This window comes from Notechis scutatus, chromosome 8, assembly GCF_049901735.1.
Source record: "Notechis scutatus isolate UNSWTSFEM ecotype Mainland chromosome 8, rNotScu1.2, whole genome shotgun sequence".
Taxonomy (NCBI): domain Eukaryota; kingdom Metazoa; phylum Chordata; class Lepidosauria; order Squamata; family Elapidae; genus Notechis; species Notechis scutatus.
In genome coordinates, this window is record NC_142016.1 from 1,122,421 (window position 1) to 1,146,858 (window position 24,438).

Sequence of the window (24,438 nt, forward strand, 5' to 3'; positions counted from 1 at the left end):
AAACCCACCTAGCGTCATTGTAGACCCCAAGGTTTCTTAAGACCCCCAACATCTGAACCAGAATAGGACTCCAATTACAGGATCCAAGAGTCGGAAGGAGTGGCTGGAGCCATCAGGCCCAACCCTCTACTAAGCAGGAATACACATCCCAGGCTGTCTTGCCTCTCTTGAAACATGCATGGGTGTAACTATTTTGCACCAAAACATGTCACCATTTTCTTTTCTTTTAACTTAATGTTTAGAGTACACAAACAAGTATACAAGTATTCTAAGCAAACACCCCCCCTCCCCAAGGGGACACTTTTCCTAAAACTACCCAAATGGATACTGATTTGAAATTTACCCCAAGGCACAAGCTGTTTGTTTCTGCCACATTTTACCTCCCAGCCACTGACTCATCCTGGTAAAGTCAAGGAAGACAATACGCAACTCAGAAAAGTCAAGCACGCAACCAGGACTGGATCCAGTATAAACAGGAAACACCTTTAGGATGGAAAGGCTCTTACCTTGAAATCGGCCAGCTGCTGGTTGATGACGTCCACCTCAGTCCCAACTACCCACTGCAGTGCTTCACCCTCTTCTGCCGCAGTGGTCATGTAGTTCAGCTCCTTGAGCTTGTTGTAGAAGTCTTTGACGCGAGCCAGCGTGGTCTCCACCTGCTCCAGGCGGCTTTTCCCCCTTTCAGTCAATTTGATGCATTGCTTACTTAAGGTCTCTAGTTCACGTTTCAGCCCTAGGAGATCAGGACTCCCTTCCTCGTCCAGCATCTGTCTACACTTCTCTTCGGAAGCCTGGATATCCAGTCTTAACTGGTGAAGTTTGCCCAGAAATTCCTGGGCATCGTCTGCTTGCGACTGAAGGCTGTCCATGTCCCTCCCAACAGGGCCCATGCTATCCAACTCATCATCTAGGTCAGTCAGTTGGGAAAACATTTCCCGAACATGATTATTAAATAGTCCTATTCCTTCAAGCTTGTTTTCCATGATTTTACAACATTCATTGACTTTTTGCTTCACCCCCTTGAAATCTTGCTGGACAATTTCAGCTTGGCGCAAGAGATGGGAAGAGTCTGATCCATCTGGAGTATCTTCCACGAGACCCTGAGTGAAGTTCCTGAGGTAATCCACCTGAGCTCCCAGGGCCTGAAGAGCCTCCTGTTGAGCTCTCAGTTTTTCCAAATTTTTACTGCTGCAGGCCTGAGGGCCAAGAGCTTCATAGATCTCCAGCTGGTGCTTTGTCCCTTCTAGTTTCTTTTCAATGTTCCTAAAACTTTCTTGGAACTCCTTGAGCCTTTGAGACATCTCTTCAAGGGACTCGGTCTTGGCTTGGAGCTCCTCTGTTATAGCATCCATCTTGTGGTTGATCTCTGCTTTCTCATCTCTAATGTCGTCTTCATCCATTTCTGATGCATCAATGAGGACATCAGCAGCACTATTCAGCATCTCTAGAAGGGAACGTCGTTTTGCTACATCACTCAACATGGCCTTTGACCTCAGAAGAGCGGCTTCCAGTTGCACCAGATCCAGAGTGACTTCTAACTCTAACATCTTTGACCTACAATCCTCCACCCAAGGGAAAAGGTCTTCCACGTGGCGCTGGTATTTCTGGGCCTTCTGCAAGCAATCCTTAAGTTTGGAGTGCCGGCTGGCAATTTGTTTGCTCAGCTCCTCCCAGTTTGCTTTCAAGCTAACCAGCTGGCTTTGCATGGTTGTCTTCTCTTCCCCAGGATGAACAGAGAGAAGCAAAGATTCTTCCTCGGCCACAATCATTTCATAGGAGCCACTGTGTTGGTTAAGGCTCTTTTGGGATTCTTCCTGCTCCTGAATCTGACACTGCAGCCTCTCCAGCCTGGCTGAGATCGGCCCACTCTGTGCCTGCTGTTTCAGCCTGTCCTCTAGCCATGTGTGGAGCTCATCAAACATCTGCTGGAATTGCTGGGAGCTGGCGAGGGCCGTCTGCAAGCGATTCAGCCGGTCACCTAGAAATAGGAAGGGATGCATGGCTGAAAATGTACTTCGCAATGCAAACTTTTTTTCAATGCACAAACTCAAATACCAGTCTTTGAACTTGTCCCGGGGGTGGGGGGAATGAATTATACAACTTTGAAGCAAGCTACTCTAGGAAATAGAAGCATTTGACATGGGATGGGATGGGCCGCCATTCTGTATTTTCTTCGGGTAGATGTATAGGGCTTAAGCCCAATCTTCCTTTTTCCCTCTGGGCAGTCCTATATAATTATTTTTAGTTCTAATTACTGTAGATTTTAAAATACATTTTCTGAATTTGAAAACAGAGAACCATTCAGCTATGGGAATTCTAGGATACACTGTACCAGTCCCTTACGTGATCTTTGGCTCCCCAAAGAGGTGTAACATTACTCATTGTGTGCTGGGTGAGCCATCCTGGAGAAGTGAGAATTTTCTCTGTCCCTCTCTAGCTGGGTATGTACAGCAAATCGAACCATAAAGGAGTTTGGTTTTGCCTTGTATGGTGTTCTTTCTTTGTGAGAGTACAAGGAAGGAAGAGCCAGCATTGTCTCCTGGACCACCATGCACATCAGAGTGTTTGGGCACTAGTGTTTGAGTGTTTACAACATTAACGTGAGCTACAGGCTCCTTCCTAGGAGACCAATGGCTTGATGTGTGCTAATGGCCCTGCTGATTTTAATGCCATCTAAATGTGTACATTAGAAGCTACTAGGCCCAACTGCACACTACCATCTTCCTACAACTTCTGGAGCTTTGAGTCTACTTCTCAATTAAATGACAGTGCTCACTTCAAAACCTGTGAACACTGTACCTGCTAAATCCTCCAGCCCTTTGAGAGGCAAGGCGACCGTTTCCAGGCGCTTCCTGAGCTCATCTTTCAGGTACTGCTCTCCCATGAGAACCGAGAGCTGCTCGCACAGGGCTTGAGCCTCTGTGATCTCCTCTTCCAGCTGCTCCAGCTCAGACCGGATTTCACTGGTTTCCTCCAGCTGCTGTTTCACAGCCTCTGGTTGGGTGCTGATGGCAGGCTGGGTGCTCAGGCGCTGTCCAGCAGCCTTCACCTTCTCAGACAACCCCTGGAGTAGCTCTTGGAACTGGGTGCTCTTGACCACGGCCTGGTCAATTTGACTGGAACGAGAGTTGAGGCATTCTGTAAGCTTGGTCCACTTCCTGTTGATAGCCTGGAGCTCCTCCTGCACGTGGCTGTGGGGTGGAGACGTTTCATCAGGACTGGTGGGGATTCCCCGGGCTGCCTCATTCAGCTGATCATACTGGTGCTTCCGAGCTTCAAATTCCTTCAGCATGAACTGCAACACAAATACGAATGTGACGGACTAGCGGCATTTGATTAAAACAAAAGGTAAAGATGAGGGGAGAAGGAACGGATGGGTGCTATTAGCCTCACTATAGTAGGAGTCACCACTTTAAGAACTCAGAAACCCACGAAGACAGCCACAAACTAACTGCCTCCCCAAATTCCACTGAAATAATTAAGATGCCTATTCCTGTGAAATAATTGGTGGTTTTCAAGTCTTCTGCCGTGGGGGGGGGTGGTTCATCTTTATATGGATTAACATGAAAATGAACTCCCACACATTGCAAAGGATTCTGAAAAACACTCTAGGGAGAGCTCTTGCTTTATGGACGATGGGTAAGGATTCTAGGATTCCATAGCTGAATCCCATTTTCCCCCTTATTCATCCTCATTATTGACATTCTGTATGAATAATCATCTTCCTTGATTGCGTACTGCTGTTAGGGTATGGACAGTTAGGAGGATGCGCTAGAAATCCCTCAATGTGTCTTCCACAATGCCTTGCATTGCAACCTCCTGTTTTCCCGCTACCGTGACCAAAGAAGCAATTCCAGCCACATGGACTGGGACTTGGTGGAAAGGGAAGCAACATGTTGAGGGAGACCATACTTGAGAGCCAGATACAAAACAGGTCCAAGGAGCATCTTCTTCCAAGGACCTTCAGGGTCAAAGCAACAAGTGGCAATATTTATATCATCCATTAAAAACTGTATCTCATCTTCATTCCAAAGGAACATTTAATGTAAAACATGTATAACACCAACTAACAAATCAATTAAGAGCCAAAAAAATTAGTCATAAAAAGTAGGAGTTTAAACTGGCTGACAACAGAGCTAAGAGCCCATTTGGAAACTCTTAAAGCGTCTGAACGTGGAGTTTTTGGAAGTGTTGCACAGAAACTGCAGAGGTTGAGTTTTCAATACATCTCAGATTTTCAAAAATGCTGGGGAGGGCGATAGAGTTCTAGTCTGCTGCTGCTACTCCAAAACATATAAACAAATGGCAGAAAGAGTATCAAGAAGACTTTCCCTCCCTCTTGGCTGACTGGCTAGAGATTTCTTAGCAACATGCTTTCTTATTCCCAAAAAAGAGGGAGACACATTAAATATGAGCAAGATGTTAAACGAACCAAGTATTCGTAAATGAGCCTTTCCTCTATCAGGGCCTGAAGTGGAACCAGAGGTACTGTGAAAGGCCATGCAGCCTCCTCAGCTCCCAACTCCACCCGCCCTGACCTCTCCTCGCTCCGTCCAAGCAGACACACAAAGGCAGAAGCCAAGGCTTTTGCTTGACCTACCTGAACCTGCTGCTTTTGGGCATTCAGCATATTGGGATCAATGGACAGGGGTCCCAGAACGCTCATCATCAGCTCCTTCTCCATCAGCCAGGGCCTCAGCTGCCCTTCGGCTTCCTGAAAACTGGCCAGTTCATTGGCTGATTTTTCTAGCTTCTGCTGACGCTCCTCTGTCACCTGCTTGGCATTTGCCCACCTGGAATCTGAACACCGAAACCACCATGGTTGGGGATATTGCCAACATAATGCAAGAGTGAAAAATATCTTGCACAAATCTTTTTACCACAACCAGTGGCTAAAGAGGAGCCAAGTCACTGAGAACGAGAGTGGATCCTGCCTAAACCAATATTTACATCAAGGTTCTTTGTCCTCACTTACACCAACATTTCTCAGATGAAAATAGGCACAGCTATGCTTCTTGTTTCCTTTTCTCACACCAAAATTCACTGCCCAAGTGTCCTTCTCTCTCCACAGCGAGGACTCTTCCCTGCTTGCGTACAGAGAAGACACCCATTCTGCAAGACCCAGCCTGCTCTGCAGCATCACGTCCTTTGACTCCTATAGTTGTCTGGATGTGGGAAGACATGCTCACTTAGCAACAAGTGCTATCATGCAGGCAAGGTTCCTGGTAGATGGGAATAATGGCCCTGTATTTATGTCCCAGGCTGTCACTGAGCTTCTTTCTGGGACTTCATATCATTGCAAAGGGATTTTTTTTCCTGTGCCAAATATTGTGATATTTCAGCAAGCTCATCCCCAAGACCTCATGGGACAAGAAGGTTGGGGGAACTTGTAGGATTAAAAAAAGCCTACCACATTATTACTACTATTGTAATTATTATGTTTGGTTTAATACTTATTATTTATTTATATAGTATAAACTTATATACTGCCCACCTCACCTGAAGGTGAATGCTGCCAAAAATGTTATGGAGCACTTATACCATGTTCAGACCAGAAGTTCTGAAGATATATAAAGAAACCAATATCAATACCATGGTATATATGCTCCCCAACAGGCAGCCATTTCATAGAAGCATGTTCTTATTGTGTGCTTCTTGTTTTGCTCCCTTATCCCACAGGTTCTTCACTGCTCCTAAGGCTGTCACTCTCCCCCTGGATCATTACACAATGAAAGGCAACCAGAGGAAACTCGGGGTGGCCTGCAGGAATGTTCTGAGTTCTTAATTAGCCCCTGCAGAGTTTCTCCGAGATTCTTAGGCTACGTACTTAAGTCTTCCAACATCCTCTTCCAGTTTCTTGCTTCTGGAGAGTCAGGGTATTTCTTCAGGAGTCCAGAGAGCGATTCCTTGGCTGCCTGGACCTTCACAGCGTTCTGCTCCAGATCACCCAAAAATGCCTATTCAGAAAGGAGGAGAGGAAGGAGGAAAGCATCAGACTCTGTGGGCGTGATTGAGAGTGAGCTAAAGACAAGACATGTTTTCCATCCACTCGATTTCTTCTTCTTCCCTCTGAGGATAGCAGAGGCTGCTGCTAGAACAGCGATGGCTGTGATCAGTGATGACCAAAGGTCATCAAAGGCGAGGACCAATGTTTTCAGCCTATTTTAGGCTTTATGAAAAGGCAGCCTTTCTCCAAATCAGAAGTACCAGCTACCTTACTTAGATAAAAAAAATGGAGGAGTTTCAATGGGTAAAATACAAATCTCAAGGTTTTGTTTCTCACCTGGGCTAAAAAAACTGGTACCCAAAAGTCCAGGGGGCCTATGAAACCATAGAAAAGTTGCTTGCGCACGGAGACACCCATGTTCTACACATTTTGAATCTGTCCCCTCAGTGGCTTGAAAGCCTGTGACCTGAAGCCTCTGCATCTGGAGGGAGGGAACGATTGACCTAAACACTGGTCAGTATTTGAAAAGGATTTACCACATTTTTCAGAGTATAAGACGCTCCAAAGTATAAGACGCACATAGCTTTTGGGAAGGAAAACAAGAAAAAAAATATCTGCCTTTGCCTCCCAGCCATTTGCCTCCTTGCAGCAAACAGCAAACAGCCTGGTCAGCTTCAGCACAGCCTGATTAGCACAAGCAGCTGATTGTTGGTTGGATCGGCCTCCCAACGATCAGCTATTCCAGGCTGCAGGGATCACCATCACCTATTGCTGCCTCCAGGTGCCCCGTTTTTGGCCTGTTCCAAGCAGCGGGGATCGGAACGGGTGGAAAATGGTGCACGTGGAGGCTGAAAATGGGATGCAGAGGCCAAAAAAGGGGCACGCGGAGGCAACAATAGGTGATGGTGATCCCTGCAGCCTGGAACAGCTGATCGTAGGGAGGCTGATCCAACCGACAATCAGCTGCTTGTGCTAATCAGGCTGTGCTGAAGCTGACCAGGCTTTTTGCTGTTTGCTGCAAGGAGGCAAATGGCTGGGAGGCAGAGGCCGAAGGGTGGGGGCCAGCGAGTGGGCGGGGCTTCGGCAACATTCGCTATATAAGATGCACAGACATTTCCACCCATTTTGTGGGGGGGGAGTACATCTTATACTCCCAAAAATATGGTAGCCTGTTCTTTGAAAGGACACTCTCCAAGCAGCACTTGTAATAGTAATGCCAGAATATATTACAGAGCACCCACAAAACTCTTTTAAATGGAATTTCAACCATTTGAATAACTACATTATACTTTTGTGGGAGGGCTGAAAAGGGGTTTATAAATTCAGTTTGATGCTTCAGATCAGCCTCAAACGGAGAATCGTTCTCCTTGGGAAAAGCTACAAAAGGTCAAGACACTTGCCATATGCTTTGCTGAACAATATTATTATGGATGGTTTAAAAAAAACAAGAAAGAGGCTTTTATGTATACATGAAAATAAGACCTTGTTATGTTCTGCCTGAGCTCTCATTGTCTCCGATTTTGTAGGTGAAGAGGAAGCTTCCAGGACTTTCAAAGCCTGCTCCTTCTCCTCCAACCACGTCAGCACAGCCTTCACCTGGTCCTGGGCCTCCCTCATCTTTTCCAACATGGCCGAGAGTTGCTCAAGACGCCCCCGTAAAGCAGCACCCAGCCCTTCGTATTGCTGGTTGACGTCTGACATGTCACACTGGATCTCTGTCAGATCTAAGGCAGAAAAAGAACCCAAGTGGAATGAGAGGAATTCTTTAATTTGCTTCTGGTTATACATATAAGGACTCAATGTAACAGATACAGATGTAGGAGTCTACATATGTTCAGTGTAATAAACAACATGCATGAACAACATCAAAGGTCGATTCAGGTGAAAGGCCTTCTGTACACTCAGGCTCCCCTTTTCTTAAGAAAAGGGATGATGGAAGAAAAGAGACTTCAGAATTTCCATAATCTGCAGCTTTTAAACTATCCTCTTCCTCAGAATCAGCAGGTCCCTTGCTTAGAGAGCCATAAGAAAGCTTTACATTCCGGATGCATCTATGATTTCCACTTAGTTAAAACCTCTGAAATAACCTGAGATGAGTGACAAGGGAATGAGTGGGAAAGAACCTTCCGGTTTTACTCCATCCACATGGCCCCTGACTCATAAAAGAAAGAAACTGCAAAGGTCAAAGCAACTTACTCTCTTTCTTTGAACAATGGGAATGCAAACAAAATTGCTATTGATAGGCCTCACCGCAGTTACATAAAGACACAAGGTATGCACAATTAGCTGAATTGCCTCACCTTTGCAGGTGTGATATCCATTGACGCTGCCTGTTGAACTACCACCAGCAGGGAGCACAGCACCTGAATAAAATCATAAGAAAGGAGACATAATGACATGGTAGTGTAATATTTTGGAAAAGACACGCAGGTTGTGTCCTTCACTGCTGGAGCACAACTAACATCCATTCATGCTGCTATAAACGAACTGGATCAGTATTTTTCAACCTTGGCAATTTTAAGATGTATGGATTTCAACTCCCAGAAATCCCCAACCAGCCATATTTAAAATTGCCAAAGTTGAGAAACATGGAGTTAGATTGTCATAAGCCCCTTTAGGGTAGGAGAACCACTTATGCATTGTTTTTAATCATACAGAAAAAATTACTGCTAAGGCATGCCCTTTTCAAACTATCAACATAAAATGCCATTAATGAAGGTCCAAGAGTGAGAGTGAATTCACATTTAATTAGTGTGTAAATACCATTTCCTTGAAAATAAGACCTATCCCCAAAATAAGCCCTAGCATGCTTTATGCACGTACCTAATATAAGCCCTACTGCCAAAATAAACCCTACTTAAGAGCCTGCGCAGCCGCCCGTCCGCCCACCCATTCCACCTGGTTGCTCATGGTGCCACGGCCACAAGAAAAGGTGGGATGGTGATGGAGCTGCCCCATGTGTCCCATACCAGCTTACATCAGGGCCCACGCAGCCAGGCCATCCACACCCCAACACCTGCCTCATGGCGACAGCATCAACCACCATGTGCAGCAGGAACCCCGACCCACTTCTTCTGCTTGCTCATGGCCACAATGGAGCAGGAGGCCGAGCAGTGTGCTGGTGCATGGCTGTGAATCGAAGCATGTGTCAGGGCGTGGATGGCCTGACTGCGAGGGCCCTGAGGTAAGCCAGTGTGGGGCAAATGGGGAAGTCCACCCACCTTGCCTCTTGGCTGCAGCACTCGCACTGGCGCATTGCTCAGCTTCCTGTTCCATTGCAGCTGTGAGCAAGCAGAAGAAGTGGGCTGGCAGCCCTGCGGGGTCCTGCTGGACGGGGCTGCTGGTGTAGTGGCCACAAGGCAAGGCAGGGGGGGACTGGCTGCAGGGGCCCTGAGGTAAGCTGATGCAGGGTGCATGGGGCAATCCATCCCCCCTGCCTTGTGGCAGCGACACTAGCAAGCCACGTGGCCTCCTGCCCCACCGCAAGCAAGCAAAAGTGGGTCTCCCATACATGGGGAGGGGGGAATAAGACACCCCCCCAAAATAAAATAAGACCCGGTCTTATTTTCAGGGAAGCACGGGTACAAAAGCAGGCTCATGCTCCCGGATTCAAGAGGTTGCATCTTTCTTTCACCAATGCACAGGAGAAAGAGAGTTCACCATTTTGAATGACATATCTCGAAGGCTCCCATTTGAAAACAAAGATAGTGGTTGGAGTTTTTGTGCTGCCCCCTCTTTTTAGTAGAATGAAGTCAATTCTCTGAGAGACTTGTTTGCTTGGCTGTTCATTTCTGGGGCTGTCTATTAATCTAATTAATCTATTAATTCAGAATGCCTGCTGTTTTCCGTTATGAGAATATGCTGGCATGGAAACTCTCCCTGCACCCGGCTGAGGAACCCCAGGAGGAGACCCTGCAAGGCCGTGAGCAGCCTAAGGTTATCGTGACGTCTTTTGCTGCACGCATGTGATTAAGCATTACGGAACTACCTGCATAAATAAAGGTAAATTATTATATTGCTCTCACTATTAACATTTCTCCCTTTTGCATTTTATTTTTCTAACTGCAACACGATCGGTCCAAAGAACGCTTGTTTTGGGGGGGCCCTAACAGAAACAAAGAAGGTGTCACAGTGAATGTTCCATTTGGAAGGACGGTGCAGCTTGCCTTTCGCTATGCCCAGCGCATGACGGCTTCACTAACACGGCTGTTGTTTTGAGGCCCGATCTGGGTTCCCCGGCAACGGCACAGCCACTATAGAGCGCTTGCACACTGTTGCCTTTGTGTCATCATGGGAAGGAGCCCTCTGACCCGAGCAGCCGGGGAGAAGGGCTGTTGCATATTTTACTTCTGCAAAGTGTAAGGCAAACAATTGGAAGCAATTAATATGGGCTGCCAAGGAATGCAGGAATCAAGCTACAGTCTACTCCGGAGTGAGGGATGTGGCTGACAGAGACCCCAGGGATCAAACTTATTGCACCACAGAAGAACAAAATGGTTAGGACCCACAGTTGTTGTTGTTTTTACTCCCCAGGACAAACATGGGAGTTTTAAAATATATTAGGGGGGAAACAAAAATCAATCCAGCTAAGAAAGAGTTGAAGGCACTACATGGTTGGGAAGTAACTGCAGGGCTGTGATTTCGTTTATAGCCATGGTCATCCTTCTGCACTGTATACAGTCAACTATAGTCATTAATCTCTGCCCTGGAACCTGCCTTGTGGAATGTTATCGCGCCCTCCCCCAAGTAAGATCAGCTCCCTCCCTCTCAACATTCTGCAAATCCATCAAGATTATATTATCAAATATATTATCAGGTTGGGGGTCCCAGGAAGCCGGAAGATTTTGCAATGGCTCTCTTACTGCCATTACCACCACCCTCTCTTCTTTCGTGCACTTTTTGGTGATTTTTATAGTTTTCAGTGATTGTTTTATGTGTATTTATTGGTTTTATTTTTAACTGAGTGTGGTACACCAGCCAGGGCCATCCTGTTGTGAGACGAGATGAATTGGTGTAAGAGTTCATTGCATGGCATGCAACCCCAGGACAACCTGCAGTCTGCACCTGCAATAAGCTCCAACTGGACCCTGGGTCCACACGCACCCATCTTCTCCAGTGAGAGGGATTGGGCTGAGAGGTGAGTGGGAGCTTTTTCAAGAGGCAACTGGACTTTCTGGTTTCCTCTGAAGGCGTTTCACTTCTCATCCAAGAAGTTTCTTCAGCTCTGACTGGATCCTTCCATTTCCCACCATTCAGTCAGAGCTGAAGAAACTACTTGGCTGAGAAGTGAAACGCCTTCAAAGAAAAACCAGAAAGTCCAGTTGCCTCTTGAAAAAGGACCACCTTTGGGACAACCGTGACCCAATAATGAGGAAGAATCACTATAGACAGCGGTATTTGGACCTGCTCTGCCGAGTCCCAGCCTAGCATCATTACACCACACTGTCTCTGTTTTTGTACCTGCCTGTAAAAAACCAGATAACAAAAAACATTCAGCATTAGCTGGCTGACCAGCCTGGCCTCTCCCCCCAGTCCAAAGCACCTTGTTCCAGAAATCTTGGTGGTTGTTTGAAAGAGAGGCCCTCAACCATCCCTGGGAAATATGCTCTGCATGTGGTTCAAAAACCATGATGTCACAGATATGGAATGTCTGTCAGGCAGGACTGACCTGCAGCTCGCAGGGGCAATTAAGCAACTCCTCAAAGTGTTTGGCTTTGTGTTTCTCAATGTCCTTCAAGGAACGCGGTTCTTGTAATGGAAGGGAAATATTGTCTTCCTTTGAGTGCTGTATAATCTTGCAATTAACATGTAATTTATTAGTTGGGGCTAATTTGATAAGTGCTATTTATAGTACATTATAGGTCAATATGGTTATGTGATTTTTTTTTTGCTTTACAACTGCATCACTTAGTGACGGAGCTGCCAGTCCCAACTGCAGTGATTAACTGAGGAAAATCTCTAGATGGCATTCATGTTTGACAGATTTAAGCAAAATTCTGTTGGGGGGATTTACAAATGCACATGGAACATTGTAAGCACTTTTATTAAGCACAGCTTCTATTCATTCTAGGTTGCCTTAAATTATATAGGGTTTCCTGCTTGAGCGGGGTGGGTGGGTGTTGGACTAGAAGACCTCTAAGGTCCCTTCCAATGGTCTTATTCTGTTACATTGGGAGATTGTTTGAAAAAGGGCTGACTTGTTGAATCAACCATTTGATCCCTCTAAGCTGAGTACTATCTATTCCACAGTTAACCAAGGAGGGTCCCCTCCAAACGTTTTGATTACAACTGTTCCCCCTCCGGTGGGTTTAGCCAATGAGGAAAGATAGTGGAAGGAGGAGATAGAGGAGAGATAGTGGAAGCTGCCATCTGATTCATCTTCCACACTAGTCAACTGGCCACCCCACAATTTCATCCAAGTTTTGCTACCTGACATCCTTTAATTAACTGATTTAATTAGAGACCTTCCTCAGAGCAAAACATTACTTCCCTCATTCCATCAGTGAGCCTATTCCTCCCTAAGGTCTCTGGCAGTCTATAGGAACACAATGTAGGAATGTAAACAGAGGAGCTTTCCATCTTCAGTTTCTGCCAAGAACGGGAGAAAAGTTGGAACAGGACAACAGTGCATCTTTACCTTCTTCCTCTTCCAAGCCTCCCATAATTGTTATCTAACAAGGAACTAAATTCAGACTGGAAGTTTAAAGAGAGGCGGGTAAGAATAGAAAAGAGTGCACTTCTCAGTCTCCTACCTGTCTTGGATTGTGCATCTGGGGCTGTAATCTCAACGATTAAATTCTCTAAAGCTGTCCCCCGTTGGTTCATTTCCTCCACAAGAATCCTCTTTGCTAGCCATTCTTCCACAAAGACCTGAAAACAGAACAGAGAACACATAAGAACATGGCCACTGGCAGATGAACAGGTCCCAAGACTTCATGGCAATTTGATACATTCAACATTCCTTCCCATAATTATTTTGTCTTCTGTTACATTAAAAATGACCACCATATTTTGGGGAAATTCTGAGGCTACTCTAAAGGTTTTGAGAGCTGCATGTGTGTCCTGGCTCCCCCACCATTTTATTCTTTCAGCTTCTTAGCAGGCCAGTTTTTTGGCAACAGCCAGCCTGCTCCCTCCCCCTGAGTAAGCCCTGAGTAAGCAGGGCATCTGGGCAGCCACCCTCTATTACCTTTGGCCACACAAGACACGGTGGGCAAGAGGCCTGTGGCTGCAGTGTACACCATGACAATGAAAGTGTCCACTCACTTCCAACGTGGCTACAAATCTGTTTGGAGATAATCAGCAAAGAGGGTGGGATGAGGGGCAGGTGGCTGCCTACCAGGAGGTGGAACCACACACGAGGTAGACTTTGCCACATCACCTTGGGATTTCACCTTTCAAAGAGCTTTTTGCACAAAGTAGCAGTTCCTTGTCAGGATAACTGCCAAAATACAGGGATAAAGCCACGTCCTCAGGGGTGGGATTCAGCCAGTTCAGGCCGGTTCGAGCGAACTGGACATTAATTTTACATCCAGTTGGACGAACTGGTAGTTCCAAAGACCAGCTGGCCCAGCTCCTCCCAGTTGTCCCCACGTGCCGGGTTCTGGCTCCCAGGTAAGTGCAGGGACGCCTCCTAGATCCAAAATGGGGCATGGGGGTATGTGGTGCACCCCCCACGCCATGTTTTGGCTCCCAGGAGGCTCCAGGGAGGCTTCCTAAGCCCAAAACGGGGCACGGGGGGAGGTGTGAAGAAAGAAAGAAAGAAAGAAAGAGAGAAAGAAAGAAAGAGAAGGAAGGGAGAAAGAGGGAAGGGAAGGGAAAGTGAATGAGATATGGAGGGAGGGAGGGAAAAAGGACAGGAAGGAAGGACTATAAACCCTGGCACTAGACACAGCTTCAGAGGATGCTTTGAAACAGCAGAGCAATCCAGGGCTGGAAGGGACCTCAGAGGTCATCTAGTCCAACCCCCTGTTCCAAGAGCATTGTTAAAGTGAGTTTATCTCTTTTGACCCACCCAGCCACAGACCACATAGCCACGCCCACAGAAGTGGTAGTAAAAAAATTCGAATCCCACCCCTGCCGGCGTCTTCCACTTTTTTCATGAGTTTTGCTTATAAAATGGCTTCTGGAGGCCTTTCTCCCCTGCCCACCTCTGTTTGCTGCCTCCGCTTCTCCAACTCCTGTGTGCCCAAAGACGTCTCAGGAGCTGGGATATTCCTCTCCGTTTCCTCCAGCCACTGCCTGAGCGACCCAACCAGTTTTCGGAATACATCCAACTGTTCTTGACAAGACGAAGCTCCTTTTTCCCTGGGAATGGATGAAAAAAGGGGTAGGGGGGCTGTGAAGTACTTACTATCTGGCAAGCACAATCGCAGCCAGAGGTGGAAGGGGAAGCCACGCCAGATGCCTCTTGTAAGCCACTGGACAAAGGGACTTTGTCCCTGTCTGCCACAAGGACCTACTGGAGCCATTGATCCACCTAGTTGCTATGAGCCATGCAAAAGTGGCAAACTGGCATTCTGAGTATTTGGGCTGGTTATGAATTCTGTACATGGGAAAGCATTTTGAGATGCATCTATGAACTGGGTACATGCAAGTCACAGAGGATGCTGCCATCCATTTATAGCCTGGGAAACACTTCCTCATAGGAGTAAGAGCCATATCTTTCATATCTTCTTTTTCTCTCCAATACAGTTTTAGATAAGCTGGGTGCAAACTGAAGGATTACAGACCTCCAATTCATTCTTGCTTTACTCCTTTAACCATTTGTTTTACTTACCTGGGTCAATGATAAATGCCACAATTAATTACATGAATATTTTGAACAACCTCAATAATAAAAGATTGATTCATCTGTTTCATTCAGTCTTCTTAGTAAATTGCAGTGGCAGATAGAGAAAAGAATTATCCTGCAATAAATTATACCTACACCAATTCCTAATTTGGCTGTGCAACCTTTCAGACCTGATTCCAGAAAGGTCTTTCAGTGTACAAGGGAATAGCAATGTAGTATATGTATGTAACTCTTTAAAGTAGTTGTGACTTTTTCCAGGAGTTCCCAATGCCAAATAATCTGAGGAAAAGATGTGCCTTCTTTAAAGATGCTATAGTTGCACCTCAAATCACCATTTTTGGAACTGAATCCGAAGCACCTGGAAAAGCTCTCTTGTTCCAAGATTCTTAAGCGATTAGAATTGTGAGCACAACACATACATTCTGGATAACCCAATCTGAATCAACATTATTATTATTGAGAGCAGTGGTTGTAACAAATAAATAATTCAAGCTAAATAAAAAAGCATTTAAAATACATTGGTAGATCTCCGTGTAAAACTATACATGATAGAATGTATTTCCTTTCAGCAAAATAAAAACTACAACTTAGGGGAGGGTTGAAGCATTATAAGATCTTTTTTTGTGAAAGGTGAAAATTGTCAGTTGATGGCAGGGTTGTCAAACTCAAGTCCTGGGGGTCGGATCAGGCCTGCAGGGTGCTTAGATCTGGACCGCGGTGCCTCTGCCAGCAAAAATGGGGCTCGTGAAGAATGTGGGCCAGCTCCCTTTTCACTGGCCGAGTGCTGGCAAAACAAACTACTGGCAAAAGTGGCATTTGATCACACGACTGACATCGAACTGGCCCTGCCCCTCCGCCCCCCCACCCCACCCCCCAGGTCACATACAACCCTGATGCAGCCCTCAGTGAAACACCCCGATGTATGGAATTGTGTCTACCAGCACCTAAATTACGCATGCACATAATAAATGAGGCAGTGAAGAAGGTAATATTTATTTCTTAAATTTACATGCCCCCCCACCATTCTGCAAAGTGACTCTGAGCAGCTAATATTTGTTGTCTTTTAAAGACAACCATCCTCTGCAGCACCAAAGGGCCACCTGAACGGCTGAGAGGAAATAGGAGTTTTTTTATGTGGCTGAGAAGGAGAGCACACACCTCGTATAAAGGGGGCAGCGGGTATCGTGGAGATGGAGCCAAATGTTAAGCTCTGAACCCATTTCACTTGTTCCAGAAGCAGAACAAGTTGCAGGTTCCCCCCGCTGTCTTTACAGGCAAGGGAGCTGTGAATGGGGCATAAAACGAAGTGTGAGTGTTCCTCCCTGTTATGCCAGTGGCAGGTTTTGTTTGCTCTGCCTGGTTTGGGAGAAGTTTACCAAGGCTTCAGAAGACAATTCCAGAGAGGGGATGGGGAGAGGCTGAAGAGAAGGCCGTTTTTATCCCCTTGGATCCAGGAATCCGAGACTTATGACTGTAGGGGAGCCTGGAATTTCTGTTGTATATCGTGATGGTCATTTGTCAAGGTGTCCATGTGACTGACACAATGTTATGACCTTTTTGTGGCAGTTCTTAAGCAGATGTAACAGTTGTAGAATGAACACTGCAGTCATTAAGCAAACCTCCTGTCTGGGTATAAGATAGCATTGAATTGTTTTAAGGCTTTGTTCAGACATTATCCCAGGATAAAGATTCCTGGACATTCAGGTAGCTAAAGGGAGGGCTTTCGTCCCCTTTGCTGAACTCAAATAGCCTCCCAGGCATCATTTTTATTCTTATTGCATAGTTAACCCACAGCTTTATTCCTCATGGCAATTGCCCACAATAGGGGCAAGCATCTTCCTCACCCTAACTTCAAAAACAATATTCTGGAGAGGAGGAGACCGTTTGTCCTCTTAGCCTTCACTTCTCTGCCTCCATCCTTTTCCCAGCTGAAAGCAATCTGGACGCAATCAAAGAATTACAACCATTTAATCCCCCCCACATTTCCTCTGCAAGGCTCCTACCACCCCTCTGGCTGGGAGAACTCCTTCTCACCTGTCCTTTGTGGCTTTCTGCAGCTGAGTGAACTCTTTCCGCAAACTGTGCACCTTCTCTTGGTGTGAGGAGAAGCCAGTCCACACCAACCCACAAGAACTTAACTCTGTGGTTAAATGTTCCAGGTTGTCCAGATCCTCATGACGCTGCGTCATCTCGGAATTCAGTTCCTGGAAGCATCAGGAAACAGGGGTGGGGAGACACAGGACGGATAGGGTTGAAGTGAAGAGCACCTATGACTCAGTCCAAAACGTCAAGGGTTTCGCCATAAGGAACAGCCTGTGAGACCCCCCCTGGTCCCTGGAAGTCATGATGGACAGCAGTAGCAATCCCTGCATACAAATCATGTCAGGTAATGACAACGGAGATGACTGGTCTCCGAAGGCAACTAGATTAGGGCTGTGAAACACCTTGGATTCAGTCCCCAAAGAGGCTGGGGAGCACCTCCCTGGAACACCTTTAAGCTGCTGCACTGTTTCCTGGGATTACCAACAAGGTCATTCTTGATCATCCTTGATCCTGATCATCCTTGATCCTGATCATCCTTGGATATGAATTTGAACTTTAAAATTACAATTATGAATAGATTACCCCCAAATGTATGTGGGCAAAGCCTGTCCTGAAAAAGAATATGCAAATGCAAAATCCCAACTGGGCAACTGCAGCGCCCAGAGCTCTTATTTTTTGACCTACAAGAATTCTGTTCTGCCACCTCTCACCTCTTCAGCTTCATTGGAAATCTCCTGCACTTCCTTAACCGCATCTCTGTAAACTGACTGACCAGAAGGTGGACAAGAGCCAGGAAGAAAAATCCTGCAGCCAAACTGCATTCAGGGGCTCCTGGGTAACCCAGCAGAAGGTGGTTTATGGAGGCACCCTCCCTTCGCAGGAAGTTTTAGGGTGGAAAGCCAGAGGAGCAGTAGTCCAAGCGCATTCCCAAAAGGAATGTGGTGCATACATGTGTTCATTTATTCAGTTTGCATGGCTTGTTAGAGGGATTTTTTGCTCCTCCTCTCCTCCTTTTCCCCTGGTTTGAGCCTGCCAGCTCTAATAAAACCCCCACGCCAAGCCCAGGGACCAGAAACCAGGCGTCCCCCCAATCCTGAGCCTGGCCCTGCCTTGCTCAGCAGCTTCTCACCTGGATCTGTTGGGCGAAGTGGACAATGTCCCGCTCGGGTTGGTTTCCCAAGGCCAGCATCCGCCCTCGGCTCTCCAGGAATTGTTTCAGCTTCTCTGAGAGCTGCTCGTACTGTTCCACCTGGGGCAGGACCTTCTTCCAGGTGTCTTCCTTCTCTTGCTGCTGCTGCCACAGGTGGCTGAAGCGCTGGGTCACGTCCGCCAGTTTGGTCTGGAGGGCGGCAGCGGTGGTGCTGTCAGCGCTTTCCATGAACCGGGTCACCATTTCACGAGTGGCTTCCAGGCTGCTCTTTTGCCTGGCAATGTCTTGTTTGAGCTTCTGCAACAGGAAGGATACACATATTGTGCACAGACCCCCCAGGCACAGGAGAGCCGCTTGCCGCCTGGGAGAACACGAGCCCTGGATTCTGGACTAACCTTTCTTTTAACAAGCTAGAGCTTACAAATCAAAGGAAATCCGGGCTGTTCTCTTTTTATCCCTTTGTGTTACAGCAGTGCAGCCACCGGCGCATAGGGGCCACCTGCTTCTGCTTGGACTGGGCTCCTCTGGGGCCCTTTCAAAAGCTCTCCCCCATTATCTCCCTCAAGGCTCAGCTCAATGCCAAAGGCCTGGCTGGCTGCTCTTTACTGTTGGAAAAGATGCAGGTTCTTTGAGATTGAAGGCTGCATAGAAGCAACTCAGAAGTTTGGAATCATTCCAGATTCCGGCTCTCCCTGCAGGAAAGAACTCTGCTTTATGGCTAATGAACTTTGGGAGCTACTGTTTTATTCCTAACTCCTTTCTGGAGACTTTGTGTGAGAAGTGTCCCAATTTACTCCTAAGTAGCCACATGTTCTATATTCTACATTCAGCTGGATCTCCATTTTGATCTCAGATGCTCAGGCTGCTAATTATGGCTGTCCACCAACTGAAATAACACTCTGCACATACTCAAGGAGTGGCTTTTATCACCCATCAGGTGCCATACAGCAAATCTTTGTACCAAAAGCAACAAGTATGGTTTTCATTTCATTTTCATTTTCAAAATTGGATTTGGGTAAAATAATAATGATAAAGACAAGGAAACTCCAGGTTATTCAGAGACATTTTCAGTGTTCAAAAAATCCCCATCTTTTTAAAATTATGGAACAAGACCACAGTCAGAAATCTAAGTGAAATATCTTACTGTGTTTGTAGCGAGTGCCTCCTGGATGGAAAGGGAGGAAAATGCAGACCCATCCTCCCCTTTGAGAGTTCCCTCAATCTCAGCCATGGACTGCAGGAGGCTCTCCAGCGCCTCTTGGACACTCTGGGATTGAGCAATGGACTTCTGCAAAAGATCCGAGCGCTCGGCCATCCGACAGGAAAGGCTCTGAAATCGGCTCATAATGGAATCTGTGCAAGAATCAAATGAATTACAGGGGGAAATTCAAATGGCCCAAAAAATGCAGTACTTTGGAATCAAAGCATTCAAGACTCTCTAGCATTATCAGAAACTGCCCAAGAGGCTCAGAAGGGGTTTAAGGCTGTAAATTTCAATGCAGTCTTTAAGCACGGAGAACAAATACTCCGGGGGCGGGGGGCGGCTCCTTCCTCACTTTAATCCCGCCCCACAGCTACCCTTAACCATTGATCATGCTGAATAGACTTGAAGTGCACCAGGTTGGAACAGCTTCCTTAGACACCCCCCCCCACCCCCCAGCTTTACCTGTGGTCTGCTGGATGCCTCTGCGGTCAGGAACTGGGCCTTCCCTTATTTCCAGGAGGGACCGAGCAGCTTTTTCAAGCTTTTCTACAGGCACCTGATGCTCTGCAAGGTCCTCCTGCAGGTGCTGTCGGAAGCAACGAGAAGGAGGCAGGAATCAACGCAGGAAGAAATACTAGAACTGGACTAAAGGAGTCAGTCTTCAGAAAGAGGTTCTGAGGGTCAAGCTTAGGTAGAACCCCCCCAGACCTCAGAAACGCAGAGTTATCAATCAATCTATCCAATGTTTATTGTCAATGCTCAACATGCGTACAATGAAATTATTCCTGGTTTTCCTTCACCCGCTAGAGCCCATTACGTAAGGCAGGAGGTGATGGGAAGGTGCCAATTCCCAGCTGATGGCCTTGTTCCATTGAGGCTCCCCTGAGAGAAGGTCCCTCCCGCAACAAAGGCAGGCTCATGTAGGTGTGGCCCAGCCTTTTCTAGTGGAAACTACAGGTAAAAAGTCTGCAAAAGGTTAAAGCCAAGGAGTAAGTGTGCTTGCTGGCTTACTTTGGTGTTAGCCAGCTGTCTTTGCAAAATGGCCGGATCAGAGGAAATGGGCTCCACCAGGAGGAGGGTCACAGCCTCTTCGCTCTCTTGCAGCCACGACCGGAGAGATTCTGCTACATCTTGGAACTGCCGAGAGCGATCCAGCAGGAGGTTCAGGTGGAGGCCAAGGGCAGAGCACTGCAAACAGGAGAAAAGACTCAGTGGGACTTTTCTAAAAATATTCCCCCTGTCCCCCAATAACACCTTTTCTGTTTCCAGGGACAAGGCCCGACATGAACTGAGGTGCTCGCCTTTCCCAGCTGTCTCAGAGAAATCCGCCGAAAAATCATTAGGCTGCTGCCTCACAATGGAGGCTCACAATTTTAAAGCAATGTTATTAAAGATTAGAATTACAACAGTAAAAATTAATACAAAGAAAAAAGAATAAAAAGAAAAAGGAGAAAGAGTAAAAGTAGAATAAAGAAAAAGAAATGAGATATATAAAGAAATGATTTCCTATCTAGTAATTTATCACTTCTTAAAAGACAACAATCTTTTCTTCCCATATTCCATCTCTTATCTATAAACAAAGCCGGAAAAAAATGTCATTTTAGCCCAGTCCATTGAGGGCTATTAGAGATCTATGTTAAACTTGTTCAGATGAATCAATGTTACAGTCCCTCTTTTTATTGTAAGTATCTTTAGTCCCTTCAAATAATGTTGTAGAACTTGATTTGTTTTCATTTTTGTTTTATCCCTTCTCAGGGGACTCTTCAAAACTTTAACAAACCTCTTTTGTAAACCCAATATAAGAAAATTACATAATTATCACTCTTGGTTTATTGTTTGTATATTCCTTTTAATTATTAACATATCTGCCAATTTTTGTATGATCATTTCTGTCATATTTGTAGCCTATCATTTGTACATCCGCTTTTAACTCAGTCTTGATCTTGTCAGGTGCACTATGTAATCCTTTCCCGTAACCTCTTTTGGGCAGTCTGCCCATAAAGGCAGATGTCTCTCTTGACACTAAAAATTAACTTCTAAGTCTATTGTTCAAAAATCTCCTTCAATGCATCCAATGTTAGAATGTTTTGCTTCATTCTGTAACTGTAAGTCAAGTTTATGTGTTCTTCTCCTTTAATTGTAATTTTTAATTCCCTCTAGTCTAGTGTCTTAATTTTTAAAATCTTTTTTGAAAAAAAAACACAAATTTTTCCACAGAATTCTTTACCAATTCCAAAATCTTATTTCCAATTTATTTGAAGCCTTAGTCCATCTGTAATTTTCCAAAATTGGTCCAGGATAATAAAAAAAAAAACCCCCCCCCCCACAAAAAAAAAAAAAAAAAAAAAGCCCCCCACCAAAAAACCCCCCCCCCCCCCCCACCCCACCCAAAACTTTTTGCAGTTTATTAAAAATATTTTAAAGTCAAACTTGTAATTAAAATGTTCTTTAACTCCTAAGGGCTGAAGGAAACTTGCCCTGTGGTGTCAAACCTGTCAAACTAAAGGTGCTTAATAGCTAAAAAACAGTTAACATGAAATTTTTGAAAAGTAAGCAAACTTGGGGTTCTTTCAAAACCGCTGACAGTGGTTTGAGCAAAATGATTATTCCCTCATCTCCCAGAGCTCTAAGCCTACCAAAGACTCCTGTCTTGCAGTTCCCTCACAAGGAATAGCTGTCTGGACTCTGGAGCACATAGGGGCGATCTCAAGTTCTCTCCTTGCCCAGAGAAGACCGATAAAGAGCCGGCTCTTTATTCTGCTACAGCTCCATTGTTGGCTCAGCTTTTAACGGAGCTGCCTTTGGCTGCCATTTCTTCCTTCGAAAGTCTCTCAATGGAACTTTGCAAAATATAGGATCAATAAAGATCCTGGGCTGGCATAGCAGAAGCTTTTATGCAAGAAAGTTTGCTCAGTTGCTTCTGAAGTCTTAACATGCAGTTTTTCTTTGTAACTCTAAGATGCACGTGTAGTCTGGTAAAAAGGGGGGGGGGGGGAACCAGAAAACGATGGCACAAAAGTTAAGTTGCTGGTCCTCAACATTCGTCATGGTCCTTAGTTTTAGGTAAGGAAAGAGGGATGGAGGGAGACCAGCTGCCCTTCGCCTGCTTGAATATGTCACTTCCAGGATTTCCAGTCACTCTTTTAAGGGTGTTGCTGCTTCAAATCTTTAGCAGTGGTGGGAGAGCAGATTGCCTATTCTCCAAAGAGAACATCATGGATCCCTGGAAACAACTATCACGATGGTGCACAGGTGGGACTCCAAGGGCAGTGTGATGACCCGTAGTCTCTCAAAATAACCCCAAACCCAAAACATACATTAAAGTCCAGCAATGCCTTCAACTTAACTTCACTGTTTTATTAGGCACAGTTTAAAGTCACAAAAGTAAATAATGAGGCAAAAGGAAACCAAAACAAACCGCATTGACGAGAGTTCCAAAGCAAGCCAAGATGAATTAATCAAACATTCCAGGAAGAAAACGGGGAGACTCCTTGGGAAGAACGCCAACAAAGATAAACCTCTTTCAAAGAAAACACTGAACTTTGTCTCTAGCAATCCTGACTGCGCAGTTACAAACTTATATACATAGCTCCCAGCTGCAAGCCACGAGGAGGATCATGATAATCTCCTTCTGAGTAGACCTCGCTTTTCCCTGATCCTCTCCTCCCTGCGTGCCCTAGGATGGAGAGGGGATGGGCCTGGATCCTCCTCTGATTGCTCAGCCGGCCTCTGCCCTTCCCCAGCCTCCTCCACCACCTCTGGAGCCACACTCCCACTCCCTGTTGGCTGTTCCTCCTCTTCCTCAGAGTCCGTCTCCACCAGGGGCAGGACAGGCAGTTTCTTTCCTACACTGCAGTGGCTGAAACCCAACGGAGAGCAGGGAGTGACTGACTGGGGGGATTAAGCTCTCAATGGCAACCTTGTTTTGAGAACGAGGCTCACTTGTGTCTCCTGACAAGACCGCTGTCCTCCTGAGACGGGCTTTACTGCTAGAGCAACGTCCTAGGCGGGGCCAGGGCACCATAGGGGTGGGACTGCGTTGGCCGAGGCCCTCTTCCCCCCCTCGGCAGAGAAAGCCCTCCGGCCTGACTGCCTGTGGAAAGACCAGGGAAGCAGAGCAGTGCTCAGGTGAGGCCAAGGGCTGCTGGGTGCCCGTCTCAACTTAGGTTGTGCTTTGGCACAGAGCCAGGGCTCCTCTTCTCCTTTACATTACAACAACGGTGTGGTCCAGCCTCTTGAAGAATGCAGCCCTTTTAGCGACAGAGACAACGAAGTAGAAAACTGTTGCTACATTATAAAAAGAAACAAGAGAAACTAAATATAGCCAGGTCCTAAATAAACCTGAAACTGCACAAGGAACAAACTGAAATATCTCCAAAATAAAAGTATCAAAAAACTCAAGCGACTGTTACAGAAAATAGCACCAAATGGTTCCTTCTTCTTCCTTCTGTCCAATTGTGCCGGATTCTTGGAGGCTGCCCGAAGAAGAAGTCCCTGCGTTTTCCTTGGCCAGGTTTTTCAGAAGCGGATTGTCCTCCTTATCGCCTGTCCGTCTGAGTGCTGAGGGAGCGCGATTGGCCTAAGGTCACCTGGCTAGCTTCCCACCCAAGGCAGGACTAGAACTCAGGCTCTCCCGATTGAGGCCTGTTGCCTTCAGCAATAAACCAAACTGGCTCTTTTAAAAAGATATTTAAACATTCATAAAATCAAATTAAATAAGAACACGAAAGCCAGAACTCAGAACTGAAGTTATTTTCTATTGGTAGAAAGATACCAATAGGAAGATATTAATCCCAGAAAACTGGGATAAAACGAGGGGTGTCCCTATAAATAAAGAACAAGAATGAGTAAAACGAGCATTCCCCACAGAGGAAGAGGTTACCATCACACAGGACATCCCCCAATCTTCAGTTTACCACTGAGAGGGAATTGCTTCTAGAAAGGCCATCCTTAACCCTAAGGGTACTTCTCATTGTGTGAAAAAGTATTTGGTCCTTCTGGTTTACTGAAGTTTTGCATGTTTGCAGCTGTATATAATCAGAGTTTCCTGTGGGTCCTGTTGAAATACATAAAAAGTTGAGGGACCATCCAGAAACAAAGCACGGAGCCGGTTCCATTTATTTCGTAAGCACAGCTATCCAGCATGTGACACGTGAAGGGTGCAAAAGGGTTTGATTTTAGTTGCCAGTAAACGATGCTTGGTGACTCAGCGATTAGAATGCAGTATTGCAGGATGACTCTGCCCACTGCCAGCAGTTCCATCCTACCCAGCTCAAGGTTGACTCAGCCTTCCATCCATC

General features: G+C 46.0%; 1 protein-coding gene across 1 annotated transcript in view; it reads right to left on the minus strand.

Moving 5' to 3' along the window:
• Positions 1-24,438, minus strand: part of MACF1 (microtubule actin crosslinking factor 1) — a 294,628-nt gene that overhangs the window by 90,170 nt on the left and 180,020 nt on the right. Inside the window, 13 exon segments of the mRNA XM_087970253.1 lie at positions 507-1,978; positions 2,800-3,295; positions 4,601-4,800; positions 5,828-5,957; positions 7,430-7,671; positions 8,248-8,310; positions 12,700-12,817; positions 14,098-14,254; positions 16,776-16,945; positions 17,914-18,231; positions 19,079-19,287; positions 19,601-19,724; positions 20,150-20,326. Of these exon segments, the coding sequence (XP_087826379.1) occupies positions 507-1,978; positions 2,800-3,295; positions 4,601-4,800; positions 5,828-5,957; positions 7,430-7,671; positions 8,248-8,310; positions 12,700-12,817; positions 14,098-14,254; positions 16,776-16,945; positions 17,914-18,231; positions 19,079-19,287; positions 19,601-19,724; positions 20,150-20,326 (3,876 nt within the window).